The sequence below is a fragment of the Pelophylax lessonae genome, assembly GCF_965119305.1.
Source record: "Pelophylax lessonae genome assembly, chromosome: 11".
NCBI classification, from domain to species: Eukaryota; Metazoa; Chordata; class Amphibia; order Anura; family Ranidae; genus Pelophylax; species Pelophylax lessonae.
Genome location: NC_138778.1, coordinates 34666139 through 34684290, shown reverse-complemented (window position 1 = coordinate 34684290; position 18152 = coordinate 34666139). Strand labels below are relative to the sequence as shown.

General features: G+C 42.9%; 1 protein-coding gene across 1 annotated transcript in view; it reads right to left on the bottom strand.

Moving 5' to 3' along the window:
* BPIFB2 (BPI fold containing family B member 2) overlaps window positions 1-18152 on the bottom strand; it is a 45004-nt gene that overhangs the window by 11447 nt on the left and 15405 nt on the right. Inside the window, exons 8-10 of the mRNA XM_082272500.1 lie at window positions 11668-11759; window positions 5558-5743; window positions 803-856 (exon numbers count right to left, since the gene is read on the bottom strand). Of these exons, the coding sequence (XP_082128626.1) occupies window positions 803-856; window positions 5558-5743; window positions 11668-11759 (332 nt within the window). The remainder of the gene's footprint in view (window positions 1-802; window positions 857-5557; window positions 5744-11667; window positions 11760-18152) is intronic.

The following is an 18152-nucleotide window of genomic DNA, read 5'->3' as shown; positions in this document are numbered from 1 at the left end:
GTGGAAAGAAAAGAACACCAATTTTATTTGGGTTCAGCGTCGTACGACCCCGTAATTGTCCGTTAAAGTAACGCAGTGCCGAATCGCAAAATATGGCCTGGTCATTAAGGGGGAAAATCTTCGAATCCAGAAGTGGTTAACAACCACTGAGTTTTTTGCCAAACGAAAAAAAGACTGGAAATTTAAAAAAAAAAAGTAACTATTTTCTAAATAGGTAATTTTCTCCTTCACTGATGTGTGCTGATTAGGCTCCACTGATGGACACTGATAGGCTGCTCTGATGGGCACTGAGGCAGCACTAATGAGGCAGCAATGATCGGCTGCAATGATGAGAAGGCACTGATGAGGCTGCACTGTTATTTGGCACTGATAGGTAGCACTGATGGGCACTGATAGACATCACTGAATGGCACTAATTGACAGCACTGATGGGCACTGTTGGGGCTGCACTAATAATCAGGACACTAATAATCAGTGCTCTGATTATCAGTGTAGATGTCTCCTGTGTTGATTTGCCAGTTATCAACCCTCCTCTCCTCACAAGCTGTCAGCGTGAGAAGAGGACTATCGAACTGGCAAATATTGTCTACACTGTGATTGGACACTATAGTGTGGGTGGGTAATGGTTAATGTGATATATATATATATATATATATATATATATATATATATATATATATATATGTATATATGTATATATATATATGTATATGTATATATATATATATATATATATATATATATATATATATATATATATATATATATATATATATATATATACCAGTATACCAGTACATACCTCAGGAATGTAGGAACCCAGCACAGATGTTGTCAGATACTTCCCATCAGAAACCTAGAAGCAAGATAAATCAATGTGATATGTTATCTGGTTTGAAATATGAAGAGAAGAAAGCCAGTAAAACATATGAATAACAATAAGGGGAAAATGGCAAAGTGGACAATGCATTATCCCACAATTTAAAAGGCAATTTAAATGTAATGGAAAAACCAAGAAACAATAGGGCAGGAGATGCCTGCTATACCTTGCTATGAGGCTGAAGAGATTTTCTACTCCCTCAATGAACATGAAAACACTTGGGCCTTATTAAAGTAAATATAAACCTAACAATGAACTTTTCTCTTTTGCTCCCTTTTGGTCTGGTAAATATGCCATTGAACATGTTTTAGTTTTTTGCTCCCCGTTGATCCTGACATAAACTTTTGTGAGCTGGACGTTACTGTGCTTTCTGACTCCCTTGACTGTTGTCAGTGGTAGATTGTTTCCAGTTCTCTCTGTGGACCACAAAACAACCCCCCCTTACTTCATGTAGAAAAAGAGAGAGATAGGACTTCATGTCCTAGGGCATTGATGGCAAACCTTGGCACCCCAGATGTTTTGGAACTACATTTTCCATGATGCTCATGAACTTTGCAGTGTAGTTGAGCATCATGGGAAATGTAGTTCCAAAACATCTGGGGTGCTAAGGTTCGCCTTCACTGTCCTAGGGTAATAACAATTCTTCTCCATATATACAGTACAGTGAATAATAGTTGCCAATCTAGGACAGGAATTGTGTTACTGGCAGGATCACCAAGAAAAAATAAAAGAAAAAAGCCTGAAAAAAAAAATGAATGCAGCCAACACATCTAAGGACTGGTAGCTGCAATATATTGTTTTTTGATTTAAATAGACTTCAAATATTAGGCACTACGAATACTACTAAGGGTTGGTTTTCCTAATAGAAACATATCGAGTTATCAAAGTGAATATGTTTAATTAATTTTGTAAATGAGATGAAACTGTTGATTTTATGCCAATTTAGCACCAGGCTCCTTCAAATTTTCAGTTAAGGGATGTTGATCAGATGGGAACCGATTGGGCCATCCGCAAAGTGAGTTTCAGCCTGTTCATTAGGAATGGGTGGAATTTTAAATGGTGTATGGCCAGTTTTACTTTGGAAAATGAACATGCACTTTGCTGACTGAACAGTCCTTAGGAAGGTTAATACATCAACCACATCCAGTTTTTCTGATTTGTAGGACCTGGGTGCTGGTTGAAAATAGTCTAGTTGTACCGGAGTGATGCCTGCAGCTAGAGGCATCATCCTGGTACCGGCGTCCATAGCCGATGGTCGGCTGTCTTGTAATGACAACTTGGCTGTCATTACAAGGAGCTGGAGGGGACGCCCCCCTCCCGCCACCTTCCGTGGCTCGCCCAGGTCTCCCCTCCCACCGGGAAACCTGGGCAACCAGCCTGCACGGCCGCCGAAGACCCCATCAAAGCCACATTTGGCTCTGATCAAGTCTCCATGTAAAAACCCGGAAGTGATGTTCTGACATCACTTCCGGGTACTCTGCGCCAAATTAAAAAAAATGACAGCATTCAAAACTGCGGCAAAAATTTGGCATTTTGAATGCTTTTAAGTGCAGAGGAGGGGTTTGGGGTCTTTTAGACCCCCAGATCCCTCCACAAGAGTAGCTGTAAAAAAAATAAAAATAAATAAATAAATAAAACATTTTTTTTAAATGTCCAAAAATATCGGCAGATATCGGCCGATACCGATATGCGATGACCAAAATATCGGCAATAAAAAACTATATCGGTCGATCACTAGTTTATTTAGCAACATATATGTTCACCTTGCAAAGTGCATGTTCACTAAGCTTTACAAATAAGATGAAGCCCTGGTCATTTCAATCAACCAATTATGCTTCACTGAACTGAACATTCTTTTTAGTAAATCAAATCAAAGATTTTTAGGAGGAACTGTATACAATCCCTCTACTGTTGAGCATGGATTGATATATGGTCAAGGTTGGCAACTGTAGTTATAAAGACATATATCAGCATGTGGAGTGTAAGCATAAGCTAGGTTTCTCTGGCTGAAGTATGTGTCTGTCCTCACCTATGGTAATAAGCTTACAAGATATACAGTAGGAATGCAGCAAATGGGGTGTATTTGGGAACTGCTCCAAGTTCATTCAAATAAAGAGGTGACAGTTTAACCACTTCCGGACCGCCCACCGTCGATTTACGTCGGTACTTTGACGTTAAATACCAGGGTTATGGCAGCAGATAGCTGCCATAACCCCTGTATTTTTGAAATGGTGGGCGGTCCACTTTCATATAAGGGTGGTCCCAGTGGCGGATTTGCTGCGGGATCACCCTTACGGTGTGGCGGAAGAGGTGCCCCCCTTCCCGCCGTTTCCCGGTCGTTTTCCCAGCTTCCCGAGCCCGCCAGCAGCGGGGGAAAACGATCCGGTCCACGCTCCTCACAGACAGGAAGCCGAGTGAGGGCAAGATGGCCCCCACTCGACTCTATGATCTTGGAGGACAGGAGCGACGTCAAACGCCGTCTCCTAGCAACCAATTTAAAGAGACAATTGTTTTCATCATGAAAAAAATGACTCTTTTTTTTTTCTTTTCTTTTTTAGTGTAGATGTGAGGTCTGAGATCTTTTTGACCCCAGATCTCACAATAAAGAGGTCCTGTCGTGCTTATTTCTATTACAAGGGATGTTGTAATAGGAATAAAAATGATCAAAAATTAAAAAAAAAATGTAAAAATAAAAAATAATAGAAAAAATAAATAGGGAAAAAAAAATGAATTGTCCTGTCCCTGTTAGCTCGCGCACAGAGGCAGGGCAGCCATCAGGGGGGGACAGCCCATACACATGTAGGGGGCCCAGGCGTTCCGAGGGGCCCAGCCGCCAAGGCCCCAACCAATGAGTTGTTGCTGCTGTAATAAGTAGCAATTGCTAAAGCATGGAGGCTGCAGAGTAAGCCGATGCAGCTGAAGGGATGTCTCTTTTTGCTGGATTGTGCTGTCTCTTTGCTGAATATATGAGGCCTTCTCTTTACTGAATTGGGATGTCTCTTTGCTGAATATATGGGGATGTCTCTTTGATGGATTGGATTTATTTTCATTTATTAAGTTGTAAGAGTGTTAAAAAAGAAGTGGGTGCACTGAAGGACTCGGTGGGATGGTCAGTGGGCTGTCCTGCGAAATGTTGGTGGTCAGGCCCAGAGGGGCCCAGGCCTAAAGCTGTGTAAGGGGCCTCAAAATTTCTGATGGCTGCCCTGCACAGAGGCGAACACATATACAAGTCCCGCCCACATATGTAACCGGTGTTCAAACCACACATGTGAGGTATGGCCATGATTGTTAGAGCGAGAGCAATAATTTGAGCCCTAGACCTTAATGTAACTCTAAGCCGGTAACCTGTAGAAATTTTTAAAATGTCGGCTATGGGGATTTTTAAGTACCAATATTTGTCACCATTCCACGAGTGTGCGCAATTTTGAAGCATGACATGTTGGGTATCTGTTTACTCGGCGTAACATTATCTTTCACATTATAGAAAAAAATTGGGCTAACTTGACTTTTTTCTTTTCTTTTTTTAATTCAAAAAAGTGAATTCTTTCCAAAAAAATTGCGTTTGGAAGACTGCTGCGCAAATATGGTGTGATAAAAAATATTGCAACGATCTCCATTTTATTCTCTAGGGTCTCTGCTAAAATAATATATATAATATTTGGGGGTTTTAAGTAGTTTTCTAACAAAAAAAAAAACTGATTTTAACTTGTAAACAACAAGTGTCAGAAATAGGCCCTGTCCTTAAGTGCTTAAAGCGGAGTTCCACCCAGGGGATACTTTTTTTTAATAAAAATACCCCCGGGACAGTCAGGGCTAGTACATTCCACAATGGCTAGCCTCTGATCTGTCCCGGGTTGCACTTACCTTTTAGGAGAAAAAAGTATTCTCCAGCGCTGCCATCTCAGGTGTGGGCAGCTTGAAGCCAGCGCGATCCTCTTCGACGTCCTCTTCCTTCTTCTTCGGTCCCACGATGCATTGCACCGGTCCCGCCGTCACTTCCGGTGCGCGCGCGTCATCCCTCCACAGCTTCTGGGCATGCCCAGAAGCTGTTTAGAAGGGAATGACGCGCGCGCCCCGGAACTGACGTCGGGGCCGGTGCAGGCGCAATGATTCCTGGGAGCGATGACGTTCAGTTCCCAGGAATCATTGCAAAAGCCAGGAAGTGACGAATCGCCGTGGCCGCCGAGGGGAGGAAGAGGAAGTAAGGTAAGTATATGTTCTCTACAAGGTAAGTAAAAAAAAAAAAAAAATTGAGATTATCCATTTGTTTTTCAGGTGACCCGGAGCGAGAAGATGGAGGTAAGTATCAATTAAGGGTGGAACTCCGCTTTAAGTTGTCTGGGTAGCTTTTTTAGATGTTTTCTGAGAAGCTCTGCTGGAGCTAGGCATGACACGTTAGGAGAAGGTTGTAGGGTATATTTTCCTTCTTACTGACAATTACCTTTATATACCCAGAAAAAAGTTAGATGTAAAAGCAAGGCAAAGGAGTGTCTGCATTGATTGACGTAATTTGCTTCCTCCCGAAATCCTATAGATCTATGCATTTTAGAAAAGATAATGAGGACATTTTGTTGTCTTTGGGTGGAACACTTCAAAGTTTTCTAATGATTTAGCTTGTTTGTGAATAAAGCAAAGGTCACCAATTTCAACAGGAAAAAGAGCAGACCACTGACTTACAGAAGATGACATGAATCCCAGGTCAAAGCCCCCAGAACTCTGAAAAGCTGTAAATGTGGAGATGAAGAAATCCTGTGAGAGGCCGAGGTTGACCATTGCGTCTTTATTGCCAGCATCAGGAGGAAGAGTGAAGTCTTTGACACCATTTGGTATTTCAACAACCTCCTTATTCACTTCGTATTCCACCTAAAAGAAACATCAGTTTACATTTTATAAATGGAGTTATTTCTCAAGATAAAAAATATGCACCTCAGTTATATTTTTGCTGTATAGCGAAAGATTGTGACTAATGCCAAGTCCAGACAAAACTTTTTTTGTGGGAAAGGATGTGATCCTTTGTAAAATATGTACTGCTATTCAGAGACACAAGTTTCAACACACAGAAAGTGTTAACAATCTCTGACAACAATATATACAGCAAAAAAAAAATAAAATAAATGTTTTTTTTTAATATAGTACAGTAAGGCTAAAAGCCTTTTTAGCCTATTATAGTTGCAGATTTTATCCTCCTTCCTATTTAAAAAAAAAATTAGAGCACCAGCACAAAAAAAAAAAAAAAATGTCCCGCCACATTTTTTCCCAACATAGCACAGAACAACATAGATGCGTTGCTTTAATGCATTTGGTACCATTCAAATTAAAGCAGCACTCTATGAGACATTAGGATCCGGAAGTTGCAAGGATTTTGTCACTTCCAGTTTCGACTGCTTTGTTTAGTTGTTGCTGGCTTGTTCAGCAGCAGATCAAACGGATCTTGGTTTGATCTGCTGCTTTGGAGGACAGAGGAGAGATCTGGGGTCTAATAGACTCCAGATCTCTCCATGAAGTGGACTTGTCATTGCCCATGATATCACAAGGGATGCTGTTCATCCCTTGTGATAGCAAAAAAGGTAATAAAAAAAGGTACAGTGTAAAAATAAAAAAAATGCACAAGGTGAATGCACCGCACGTGTGAGCTATCACCGTGAATGAGAGAAATAATTCAATAATTCACAGGAGTTACACAGACCTCCTGTCTAACTCTAAACTGGTAACCTGCAAAGCCTTTTAAAGCGTCGTCTATGAATTATTTAAAGCACCGTATTTTATCGCCATTCTACAGATATGTGCAATTTTAAAGCGTGACATTTTTGGTATCTATTTGCTCATTTTTTTTATCAATTTACTCTATTTTTCTTTTGCCACTGCTCAAAGTAGAGGTGAAAGCATATCTCTTTGTCCCAGAACATGGGGCGATGGCTTTTCCTAATACCAATCCAGATATTTAGGAAGGGAAAGGAAAGGATTGCCGCTACTCTTGACCAACCCAGGTGAATAAATGATAAAGAGAGACCTCAGCCTACATGTCTCCACCAAACCATACACCCTGATGCATTTCACCCTACCCACTGGTTGGCAGGGCACATGCATCAGGGTGTATGGTTTGGTGGAAACATGTAGGCTGAGGCCACTATTTATCTTTTATTCACCTAAGCTGTTCGGGAGTAGAGGCAACCTTTTCTTCTTTACAACTATTTACTCGGCATAACAGTATCTTTTATATTTTATTAAAAAAATGGGTATTATATTGTGTTTGTGTGCACTAAAAATCATTAAAGTGTATTTTTTTTCCAAGAAATTTGCATTTAAAAAAATTGCTGTGCAACTACTGTGTGATATAAAAAAAAATTGAAGCACCCACCATTTTATTTTCTGGGGCCTCTGCTTAAAAAATATATATAATGTTTGGGGGTTTTAAGTCATTTTCTAGGAAAAAAATTCAGATTTTTACATGTATGACCAAATTCGCTTGGCAAGCTAATGGTGAACCTCACCGGCGGTCTGATTATGTCAGGATTTCTGTGCTAAAAGCGGTACATTGTTTTACATGGAAATCTATTGTTTTATATTTTAAAACTCACCTTCCCCTGCGATCCCCCGCCGTTCTCCCCTTCTGTCCTCCAGCCATCCTCCCGCTGTCCTCCCGCTGTGTGCTCGGCCGATGCCGGCACCTGTCTTCCGGTTCCCTTCCTTGCGAGCATTTCAACGCAGGGGGTGGAACTGGCGGCAATTTTAAAAATGTAAATACAGTAAATTACATGATACCAAGCTGTGATCCTAACGGATTACACTGTATCATGCCATTTCACAGCAGGATTTCCCCTGGTGACTTCCCGTGCCCTGCCTGTGCTTTTCCAGTTCTTTGTGCCTGGAAAATAGAGAACAACCATGCCGTCCAAAAAAGCATTCTTTTTGCGCAAAAGCGCTTTTAGACGAACTGGAAAACAGTGACAGCAAAACTGAGTTATTTGAAGAACTGATCGTCATCAGGTACGGAAAGTGACGACAGCGACGATTCTGATGTCTCTTTCTAGCACATTGCTCCGTTGGAAGTTCTGAAGAATCATTTGATATATTTCCCAAATTCCACAAGCTATGTGCCAGAAAGAGACATCAGAATCGTCGCAACACTCGCAGGGAAGGGAACCAGAAGGCAAATGCCGGTGTTCTGTGAAAAAACCCTACCCGTGAAAATTCCCTACACTCGTCACGTCCGGTGAGGATACGTCATACATCAGCTGAGCGCATGCTCACAGCTGCGGAGGGTAGGGAGTTTTCACGGTGTAGTGTTTTTTCACGCAACACCGCCTCATTCATCAGCTGTTGCCGCACAAAATCATCTCGGCTCCAACCCCTCAGACTTCCCTCATCTCTGCTCCACGAAAATTGAATCAGCAGTGCGTCTATGACAATACAAATCATGGCTACAGTAAATTATACCATAACAGTCACTCATTTGGGACGCGGCACCTGCTGATGAGGGAAGTTGCGCTGCAACAGCTGATAAATGACGCGGTGTAAGGTTAAAAAACACTACCCCATGAAAATTCCCTACCCGCCGCAGCTGTGAGCATGCGCACTGGCAAGCTGCTCAGCTGTTGAATGACGTACCCTCACACGAAGTGACGAGGGTAGGGAATTTTCACAGGGTAGGGTTTTTAACGTTACACCGGCATCTGCCGAGCACAGAGCGAGAGGACAGCAGAAGGGAGGCTGGAGGACAGGGGGGGGATTGCAGGGAAGGTGTGTAAGATTCTGGGGTAATCCCCGAGGGCGGCTCGGGGTTACCACATTTGGTACTCAAAATAAACCCCGAGCCACACTCGGGAATACCGCTAAGGAGGTTAAGCCTACCCCTCACTTGAAAGAATAGTAGACTTCCCTGTGCTTTCTATTCCTATCTTTAGGTCTGGGGACAGGAAGAGGGCATGTCAGAAGAACACAGCAATTACAAAGCACACATTTGCCATGTTTTAGGGAACATTTAAACATGTAAATTGAGCCGTAGCAGTACTTTGAAAAATTACCCTTGGACTCATATTTTTCCTGAAAAATATCAGTGCATTTTCTGGTATTTGCATGTGTCTGGACACTCCTGTTCAGCAGTGGCGTAGCGGGGGGGGTGCTGGGGGAGCCAGCCGCACCGGGCGCAAAATCTGGGGGGGCGCAGTGTCACACTGCCATTAAAGAGCCCGCTCAGCCATCCTGAACAAGCCCTGCATGGACGGCGGGAGGCAGGAGGCTGATATCAGAGCCAGTAGAGCTCCGGATGGAGGGCGGGACTTCAAGTTAACCCGCAGGTGATTGGTTGCTAGCAACCAATCACGAGCTGGTTACCTGGAAAAGTTATGCAGATCCCACCCTCCTTCCAGAGCTGTTCTGCTTCTGATGTCAGCTTCATGCTTGCCGCCGTCCATGCGGCGCTGTCCAGCTGCTGTCCGCTCTGTGAGTAATGTGGATTGTGGAGGAAGCTGAGGGTGTTGTGAAGGGGGAGCTGAGGACAGGAACCTGAAGATTGGAGGGAGCTGAGAACAGGGAGCTGAGGATGGGGAGGGGGGGTGAGGACAGGGAGCTGAGCATGGGATGGGGGGCTGAGGACAGGGAGCTGAGGACAGGAATCTGAAGGGGGGGGGCTAAGGACATGAATCTGAAGATGGGGTAAAGCTGAGGACAGGAATGTAAAGGGGTACTGTGGGACAGGAAAGTAACGGGGTAGTGGGGGACAGGAATATAAAAGGGGTAGTGGGGTACAGGAATGTAAAGGGGTAGTGGGGGGACAGGAATGTAGGGGCAGTGGGGGACAGGAATGTAAAGGGGTAGGGGTAGTGGGGGACAGGAATGTAAAGGGGTAGTGGGGGACAGGAATGTAGGGGTAGTGGGGGACAGGAATGTAAAGGGGTAGTGGGGGGACAGGAATGTAAAGGGGTAGTAGGGGAAAGGAATGTAGGGATAGTGGGGGACAAGAATTTAAAAGGGTACTGGGGGACAGGAATGTAAAGGGGTACTAGGGGACAGGAATGTAAAGGGGTAATGGGGGACAGGAATGTAAAGGGGTAGTGGGGATGAGGACAGGAATGTAAAGGGGTACTGGGGATGAGGACAGGAATGTAAAGGGGTGGGGGGGTGAGGACAGGAATGTAAAGGGGTACTGGGGATGAGGACAGGAATGTAAAGGGGTAGGGGGGTGAGGACAGGAATGTAAAGGCAGAAGGAAGGTGATATAAAGGGGGCTACGGACAGGAATGCAGAGGGGGGCTGAGGACAGAAATGTGAAGGAGGAGGGGAATGATATAAAGGGGCATAAGGATAGGAATGTAAAGGGGGGGGGTGATGACAAGGATGTGAGGGGAGGGGGGGATATGAAGGTGAGCTAAGGACAGTAATGTGAAGGGGGGGGGGGTTGTAGTGTGCAGGGGGACTGAGAACACTATTGTAATGACAGGACTGGGATGTGAAGGATATGAGGCTAGCTTTATAACATTGCTACCTGTGTTCTGCATGTAGGCAGCCCATTAATTTCATTTTGTGTAATTGTCAGTATAGTAATTAGGTAGGTAAGTGTAGCGATCAGGTAGGTCTGTGTAGTGGTGGAGGTCAGTGTAGGTGTCAGTATAGTAATCAGGTAGGTTAGTGTAGGAATCAGGTAGGTATATGTAGTGGTCAGATAGATCTCTGTAGGTGTCAGTATAGTGATCAGGTAGGTTAGTGCAGGAAACAGGTAGGTCTGTGTAGTGGTCAGTGTAATTGTCAGGTAGGTTTGTGTAGTGGTCAGGTAGGTTTGTGTAGTGGTCAGGTGGGTTTGTGTAGTGCTCAGGCAGGTCAGTGTAGGTGTCGGTATAGAAATTAGGTAGGTCAGTGTAGTGATTAGGTTGGTTAGTGCAGGAATAAGGTAGGTCAGTGTAGGAATAAGATAGGTCAGTATAGGTGTCTGTGTAGTGCTCAGGTAGGTTTGTGTAGTGGTCAGGTAGGTTTGCGTAGTGGTCAGTTAGGTTTGTGTATTGGTCAGGTAGGTTTGTTTATTGGTCAGGTAGGTTTGTGTAGTGGTCAGGTAGGTTTGAGTAGTGGTCAGGTAGGTTTGTGTAGTGGTCAGGTAAGTTTGAGTAGTGGTCAGGTAGGTCTGTGTAGTGGTCAGGTAGGTCTGTGTAGGTGTCAGCATAGTAATCAGGTAGGTCAGTGTAGGAATAAGTTAGGTCTGTGTAGTGGTCAGCTAGGTTAGTGTAGGTGTCAGTGTAGTGGTCTAGTAGATTTGTGTAGGGGGTGCAAATTATTTACCTTGCCCCGGATGCTGACAACCCACGCTACGCCACTGCTGTTCAGTAGCCTCAGAGCTGAATATCTAGAGCATGAGATCATCTAGGGCACTGTTGCCTTTGACTCTGAGTCACATGAGATTTGGAGTGGGAACTAGTGATTTACTACTATGCTGCTCAGTGTTCTCCTTGCTGGAGAGAAAGCTATACCTGCAGTGCAAGTATCTTCCCGCTTCTGCTTTTTTAATTTGGTGTATCTGTGTTTTCCCCACCTCCTCCTACTGTTCTATGAATATTACTCCACCAGTCATCAGAGGTGCAACTCTGATACAAGAAGATCAGCTGCAGGGAGACCACGGCAATACTGGTGAGTAGTACATTGCCCTTTGTGTTTTTAGCTATAGCCTCCGCAGTACATGTAATTTTTAAGAAGATATTAAAAGCTTTGCATTTCTACCTTATTAAAAAAAAAATCCAGCTAGGTTTTGCTTAAACATTCACTGATGCAATGGTCCTAACAATATATATGTATCAACTTACATTCATAATCACATCCATGTAGTCTCCTGTCACCACTGGAGCACTGGGCATGGTATACTGTGAGCCAAGGTTCCAACTGATACTGGACCCACCTTTGAAAGAGAATAAGGAAAGACATATGCTGTGCTTTATACATTTTACATATTTACATATTTGTCAGACATGGGAGTAAGTCACACATGTGCAAGTCACAAGCAAGTCTCAAGTCTTAACCTTCAAGTCTCAAGCAAGTCCCAAGTTACTGTGGCCAAAAGCAAGCAAGTTAAGTCGAGTCCCTGCTAGAAGTCAAGCAAGTCAAGTCAACTCATTTATTTTGGTCAAGTCACAAATCAAGTCAAAATACTGATCTACCCCAATTTTCACCTTTAAATCAGTTAAAAGTCAGTGGTCAGAAAAGGTTTTGTTTTATTTTCAACATTAACAAAACTGCTTAGTGCTTTTTTCTTGGCATATTAAAGAAACACTTTGAATGCCCAAACAGCTCAAAATCCTTCGTCCGGTCATGTTTCAACACCACAGTCACTAAAAACATGTTAAGTATTTCCATTGTTAAACAGCCAGTGTCCTAAAAATCAGAACACACTGAGGTGTTTTAAGGGACTGTGGTGTCAGAAACATAACAGGCACATTCATTTTGCTTTAACACATCTTGAGAAAATGCAAATATTTAATAACTTAAAAAAGTAAAGTAATTTCGAGTCATATGTCTCAAGTCAAAGTCAAGTCTCAAGTCATGAATACCAAGTCAAAGTCAAGTCGAGTCTTTTATTAATTTTAGTCAAGCAAGTCTCAAGTCCTCAAACTGGTGACTAAAGTCTGACTTAAGTCAAGTCATGTGACTCGAGTCCCCCACCTCTGATATTTGTATCTGTGTGTGTATTGGATGCTGGTAATGGGGTCTCTTGATGTGATTATGAGGATCTCACATAAAAAGTTTTTTCAACAAAACAGAGGGCATTGCTATAGGGTTGCCACCTCATCTCTTTAAACCAGGACACATTGATAATTACACAGGTCCTGAGGCTAATATAATGCACATAAGGCACTCAGTGAGTTTAAATACCACCTTAATCAGCCACAGAACCTGTGTAATTAATATGTGTCCTAGTTTAACTGCTTCCTGACCACCCGCCGCCTTTTTAATGCGACAGGGTCAGGGCCATCTTATCGAATGGGCACACTGGGCAGTTGCCCAGGGCCCCACTTGCCGGGGGGCCCCACCTGCCCAGCCCCAACAAAGCATTAGTCTCGATTCCCGTGTGCATCCTTGGCAGATGGCAAGTGCCTGTCGGCCCTGTGCTGCTGTCAGCCACTTGGGCCATGGAGGGGGAGCCCACAACTGTAGGAATGCCTGTCCGCCTCCATGGGAACAGGCACACACAGGACAGTGGAGTCTGACTCCTGTCCTTGTGTGTGTTCACCGGACCCAGCCACCCAACTTGGAAGCTGTCAGTAGCCTGGCACTGCTGTACCAGTAAATATCGCCTTATCTATAATTTGCATTTTTATTCTCGCGAGTGATTGTGTAGGCAGGGCCCCAGTGCACTGCATTGCCCGGGGGCCTTTAATGCTCTTAAGATGGCACTGGACAGGGTGGCTCTCCTGCGCAAAACGACGTAGACCTACGTCGGTCACGCACCTGCAGCTAGGGGGCGAGCGTGCGCCACCGGCGGCGTGCTCTCGCCCCCACTCAGCAGCGGAGAAGCCGATGCATGGGTCAGGCGGCTCCGATTGCTGCCTGACACCCGCGATCATTCCCTGCTGAGAAAGAAGAACGGTCAGCTGTTGTAAACACAGCTGACTGTCCTTCTCCCTGGAATGATCACAGAGTGCCTGTGATCCTTCTATATAGGATCACAGGTCTGTATGATAATTTCACAATCCACGCCCCCCCCCCCCCCACAGTTAGAATCAATCCCCTAGGCTCACATTGAACCCCTTGATCACCCACAATGATAACCCCTTCCCTGCCAGTGTCATTATTACAGTAACAGTGCATATTCTTAGCACTGATTACTGTAGTAATGTCACTGGTCCCCCCAAAAGTGTCAAAAATGTCAGTTGATCTGTCCTCCGCAATGTCGCAGTCCCGCTAAAAATCGCAGATCGCCGCCATTACTAGTAAAAAAAGAAAAAACAATAAAAATGACATAAATCTTTCCCGTAGCTAGTAGACAACTTTTGCGCAAACCAATCAAAATACGCTTATTGCGATTTTTTTACCAAAAATATCTAGCAGAAAACAAATTGGCCTAAAATGTTAAAAAGGTTGATTTTTTAAAAAAATTTTTTTTTCAGATTTGTCGCTCTTTTTTTGTTTATGGCGCAAAAGCCCAAAAGAAAGCTCTATTTGTGGGAAAAAAAAGGACATCAATTTTAGGTACAGCGTCGCACGACCGCGCAATTGTCTGTTAAAGTAACGCAGTTCAGAATCGCAAAATATGGCCTGGTCATTAAGGGGGGGAAATCTTCCGGTCCAGAAGTGTTCAAAGGGATGAGGTGGCAACCCTACATGGCCACCAATTATAAGGATTTACTCTTGTCTAATTGACTTCACTTTAATAAACCGAAACAGAAAGAATTAGTTGCTTGCAATTGCTGTAATCAATGAATTTATGGCCATTTACATTGCCTTGCTGAATAGCTAATTCTACCATTACTGTACACTGCTGGGATGGTATAGAAATCATAATTTATCATATTATTGTCAAGTCCTTTGGTGACCTCTACTGGTCTACTAGGCTAAGACAAAGATCAGTGCAGGTAACCAAAAACATTCAGATGCACATTGTGGAGGTGTGGAGGCTTACAAAGCCCATGCAAGTTGACATTATCCCAACAAACTTAACCACTTTACGTCTGCTCACATTGCTGCTACTGCGGCAAAGTGGCTCGTTACCTATGTCGCTGGACTCCTCCCCTTGTGGGCGCCGCACACGCGCCGCCGGAGGCTCGCTCCCGCTGTATTCAGTTACAGCGGGAGTCGGGCCAGGGGAGGAGCGGCGGTGATCACCGCCGCTCTTCCCCGATCGACGGGGATCGAGTGTGGAGATCCGCCCGCTTGTGTAAACTAAGCGGGCGGATCTCCTAAGTGACAGGCAGGGTAAGATTGCAGGGTTCAGCATAGCTGAACATGCGATCTGTCCCTGTGTCACTCAGTCACCTCCCCCCCACACACGTTAGTAAGCACCAGGCATACATTAACCCCTCCCTCTCCAATAAAAATTAACCCCTTCCCTGCCAGTGTCATTTTTACAGTAACATTGCATATTTATAGCACTGATTACTGTAATAATGTCACTGGTACCCCCAAAAGTGTCAAAAATGTCAGTCAAGGGTCCGATCTGTCCGCCGCAATGTCGCAGTCCCGCAAAAGTAAATCGCAGATCACCGCCATTACTAGTTAGAAAAAAACAATAAAAATGACATAAATTTCCCGTAGTTAGTAGCTGCGATAACTTTTGCGCAAACCAATCAAAATACGCTTATTGTGATTTTTTATACCAAAAATATGTAGCAGAAAACAAATTGGCAAAAAAAGTTAAAAAATTTTGATTTTTACTTTTTTTTGGGGGGGAATTTCATATAAAAAAATGTGAAAAATGTTGCTATTTTTTCAAAATTGTCGCTCTTTTTTTGTATATAGCGCAAAAAGTAAAAATCGCACAGGTGATCAAATACCCCCAAAAGAAAGCTCTATTTGTGGGGGAAAAAAAAGGACATAAATTTAATTTGGGTACAGCTTTGCACGACCATGCAATTGCCCGTTAAAATAACGCAGTGCCGAATCGCAAAATATGGCCTGGTCAGGAAGGGGGTAAAATCTTCCGGTCTTAAAGCGGTTAAAAATACGCTCATTGAGAATTTTTTTGTCAAAGACATGTAGCTAAATACATTTTGGCCTAATTATATGACAAAAATTGAATATATTGGATATTTTTTAACTGTCAAAGTAGAAAAATATTGTTATTTTTTCGAAATTATCGCATTTTTTTATTAATATCGCAAAAAATGAAAAGCGCAGAGGTGATCAAATACCACCAAAAGAAAGCTCTGTTTTTGGGGAAAAAAGGACGTAAATTTTGTTTGGGTACATTTACTGGACTGGAATCAAGCTGTGTACTTTACAAAGAATGAGTGTACAAAAAATAACAGTAGATAAAGAGAACAGTAGTAGTAAAAGACAGAAACCTGGAACACTAAAATATTTATGACAATAAGCAAATTTATCCCAGTTATAGTTTTATACCCAAATACTTAATGGGGGTACCAAGATTTTTTGACTCCTGGGGTGGATCATTTTTAAGAATTCCACCCCTCTACATCACAATTATTTTTATGCAAATAATAATGGGCGAAACAAAAATGTGTGAAAATGCTAGTGGCGAATTTTTTTTTAAAAATAAATAAAAATAGTTATCCTTTAAAACATTTCAGTCTTTTGCCAGTTTTACAAACGATAACGCCAAAACTATGCATCATATAAATATCTTAACGGTGTTAAATCAGAACAAAAACTCTACTCAAATCTGTCCATGGAGACTGGGTGACACCATCTTGTCTTTCTACAGTATAGACATTGTATCCTTGTCAGGGGTATTATTATACATGATTTATACATGATTTATACATGATTTATATAGCGCCAACAGTTTGCGCAGCGCTTTACAATGTGAGGGAAGACAATACAGTTACAATAAAGTTCAAAACAGGAGGAACTAGAGGGCCCTGCTCGTTAGAGCTTACAATCTAGAACATGGGTGTCAAACCTTTCAGCTTCTCTGGGCCACATTGAGTGTAGAGAAATTTTTTCAGGCCGCATATAAAATATATACTATAGTTAAGGTATATAAGTAATAAAACGCCACCGCGCCCCCCCCTCCCCCCCAGCACTAATTTAACACAACTAGTGGATGATCCCTTCCAAGGCTGCCTCTGCGGCCGTGCCCCCGACTCGACTTCCTTCCTCCCCAGTAAAAAAAAATAGAAATTGTCAGGCGGCAGTGGGCCGCATTGCCTGCGGTTCCGGGCCGCATGCGGCCCCCGGGCCGCAGGTTGGACATGCCTGATCTAGAAGATTGCTTTGTGGGTTTCTTTTGGTGGGATTGCTGTTCATTTCCTGTGTGGAACCCGCTTTGGAACTCGGAACACTTCCTGAAGCGGCGCGGCTCCCGGTACACAGTACGGGTGACCGCAGGGGAGCCCGGTAACCTACGGGAGACATTGCGGGTCTGCTAGTTGGGACATATTTGCTTGTTTTGCAAAACTTTTTAATCTTTTAAAATAAAATTGGATTATCCAAAATCTACTACACAATGTGGAGTCCCTTTTTTTATCTGGCTTGTTTCCTCTGAGACCGTTTGCAGGGACCTCATTCACAAGGGTCCATGTTTCCAGACCACGGAGACCCACAAAGTGCATTGTGATCTTGATTTATGTATGAACATAGCTATTTATTGATATATCCCTTTTTATTTACCTTTTGCACATGGTTTTTGATACATATATTTATTGTGGAATGATATTATCACTATTCAAATTTCCAAGTCTATTCATTTAGACCCCATTCACACTAGCGCGACTTGTCAGGCGACTTGGTCACCTGACAAGTCGCGGTGGGTCGCCTGCCATTAATTAGCACAGGACCCATTCTAATAGGAGCGACACAAGTCGCTCCGACTTAGAAAAAGGGTCCTGTACTACTTTGGGGCGACCTGGAGGCAACTTGCATTGACTTCAATTATATGAAGTGTGCACCGCGACTTCACAGGTCACCCCAGCAAGTCGGGTCGCCCCTGTCTGAACGGGGTCTGAGTAGTCAAAGTAGAGCACCAGTATTTCTTTGAGGAGTTAGCGTTTCTATTTGCATATTTATCATTTCCTGTGTGCTTATCAACAGGAACAAGCTAATCGCAGAGAGAATAAGCGCTCAATTTCTTGGGAATGGTGGACCAAAAAAATAAAATGTATGCAAAATGTGACCAAACGTGTAGGTAAAAGCAAATAATGATGCAACAATATAATGAGGAAACAGACAAATTAATATTCAAACTCCTAAATAAAATATAAAATAAGTGACGCTGGTAAAAAGGTGGGTAAAGTGATCAGTGATAGGTCATAAATAAATAAATAATTAAACTTACATTTAAAACTGGGTAGATGCGTGTAGAAAACAAACACAATACCGCCGATGCGGTGTCCTCCGATGCTTCCGGTCTATTTTATTCATCCTTTATCAGCATTTCTCACTTTTTTACTCACCATAAATTAATTATTTATTTATATGACCTATCAGTGATCACTTTACCCACCTTTTTACCAGCGTCACTTATTTTATATTTTATTTAGGAGTTTCAATATTCATTTGTCTGTTTCCTCATTATATTGTTGCATCATTATTTGCTTTTACCTACCCATTTGGTCACATTTTGCATATATTTCATTTTTGTTGTCCACCATTCCCAAGAAATTGAGCGCTTTTTCTC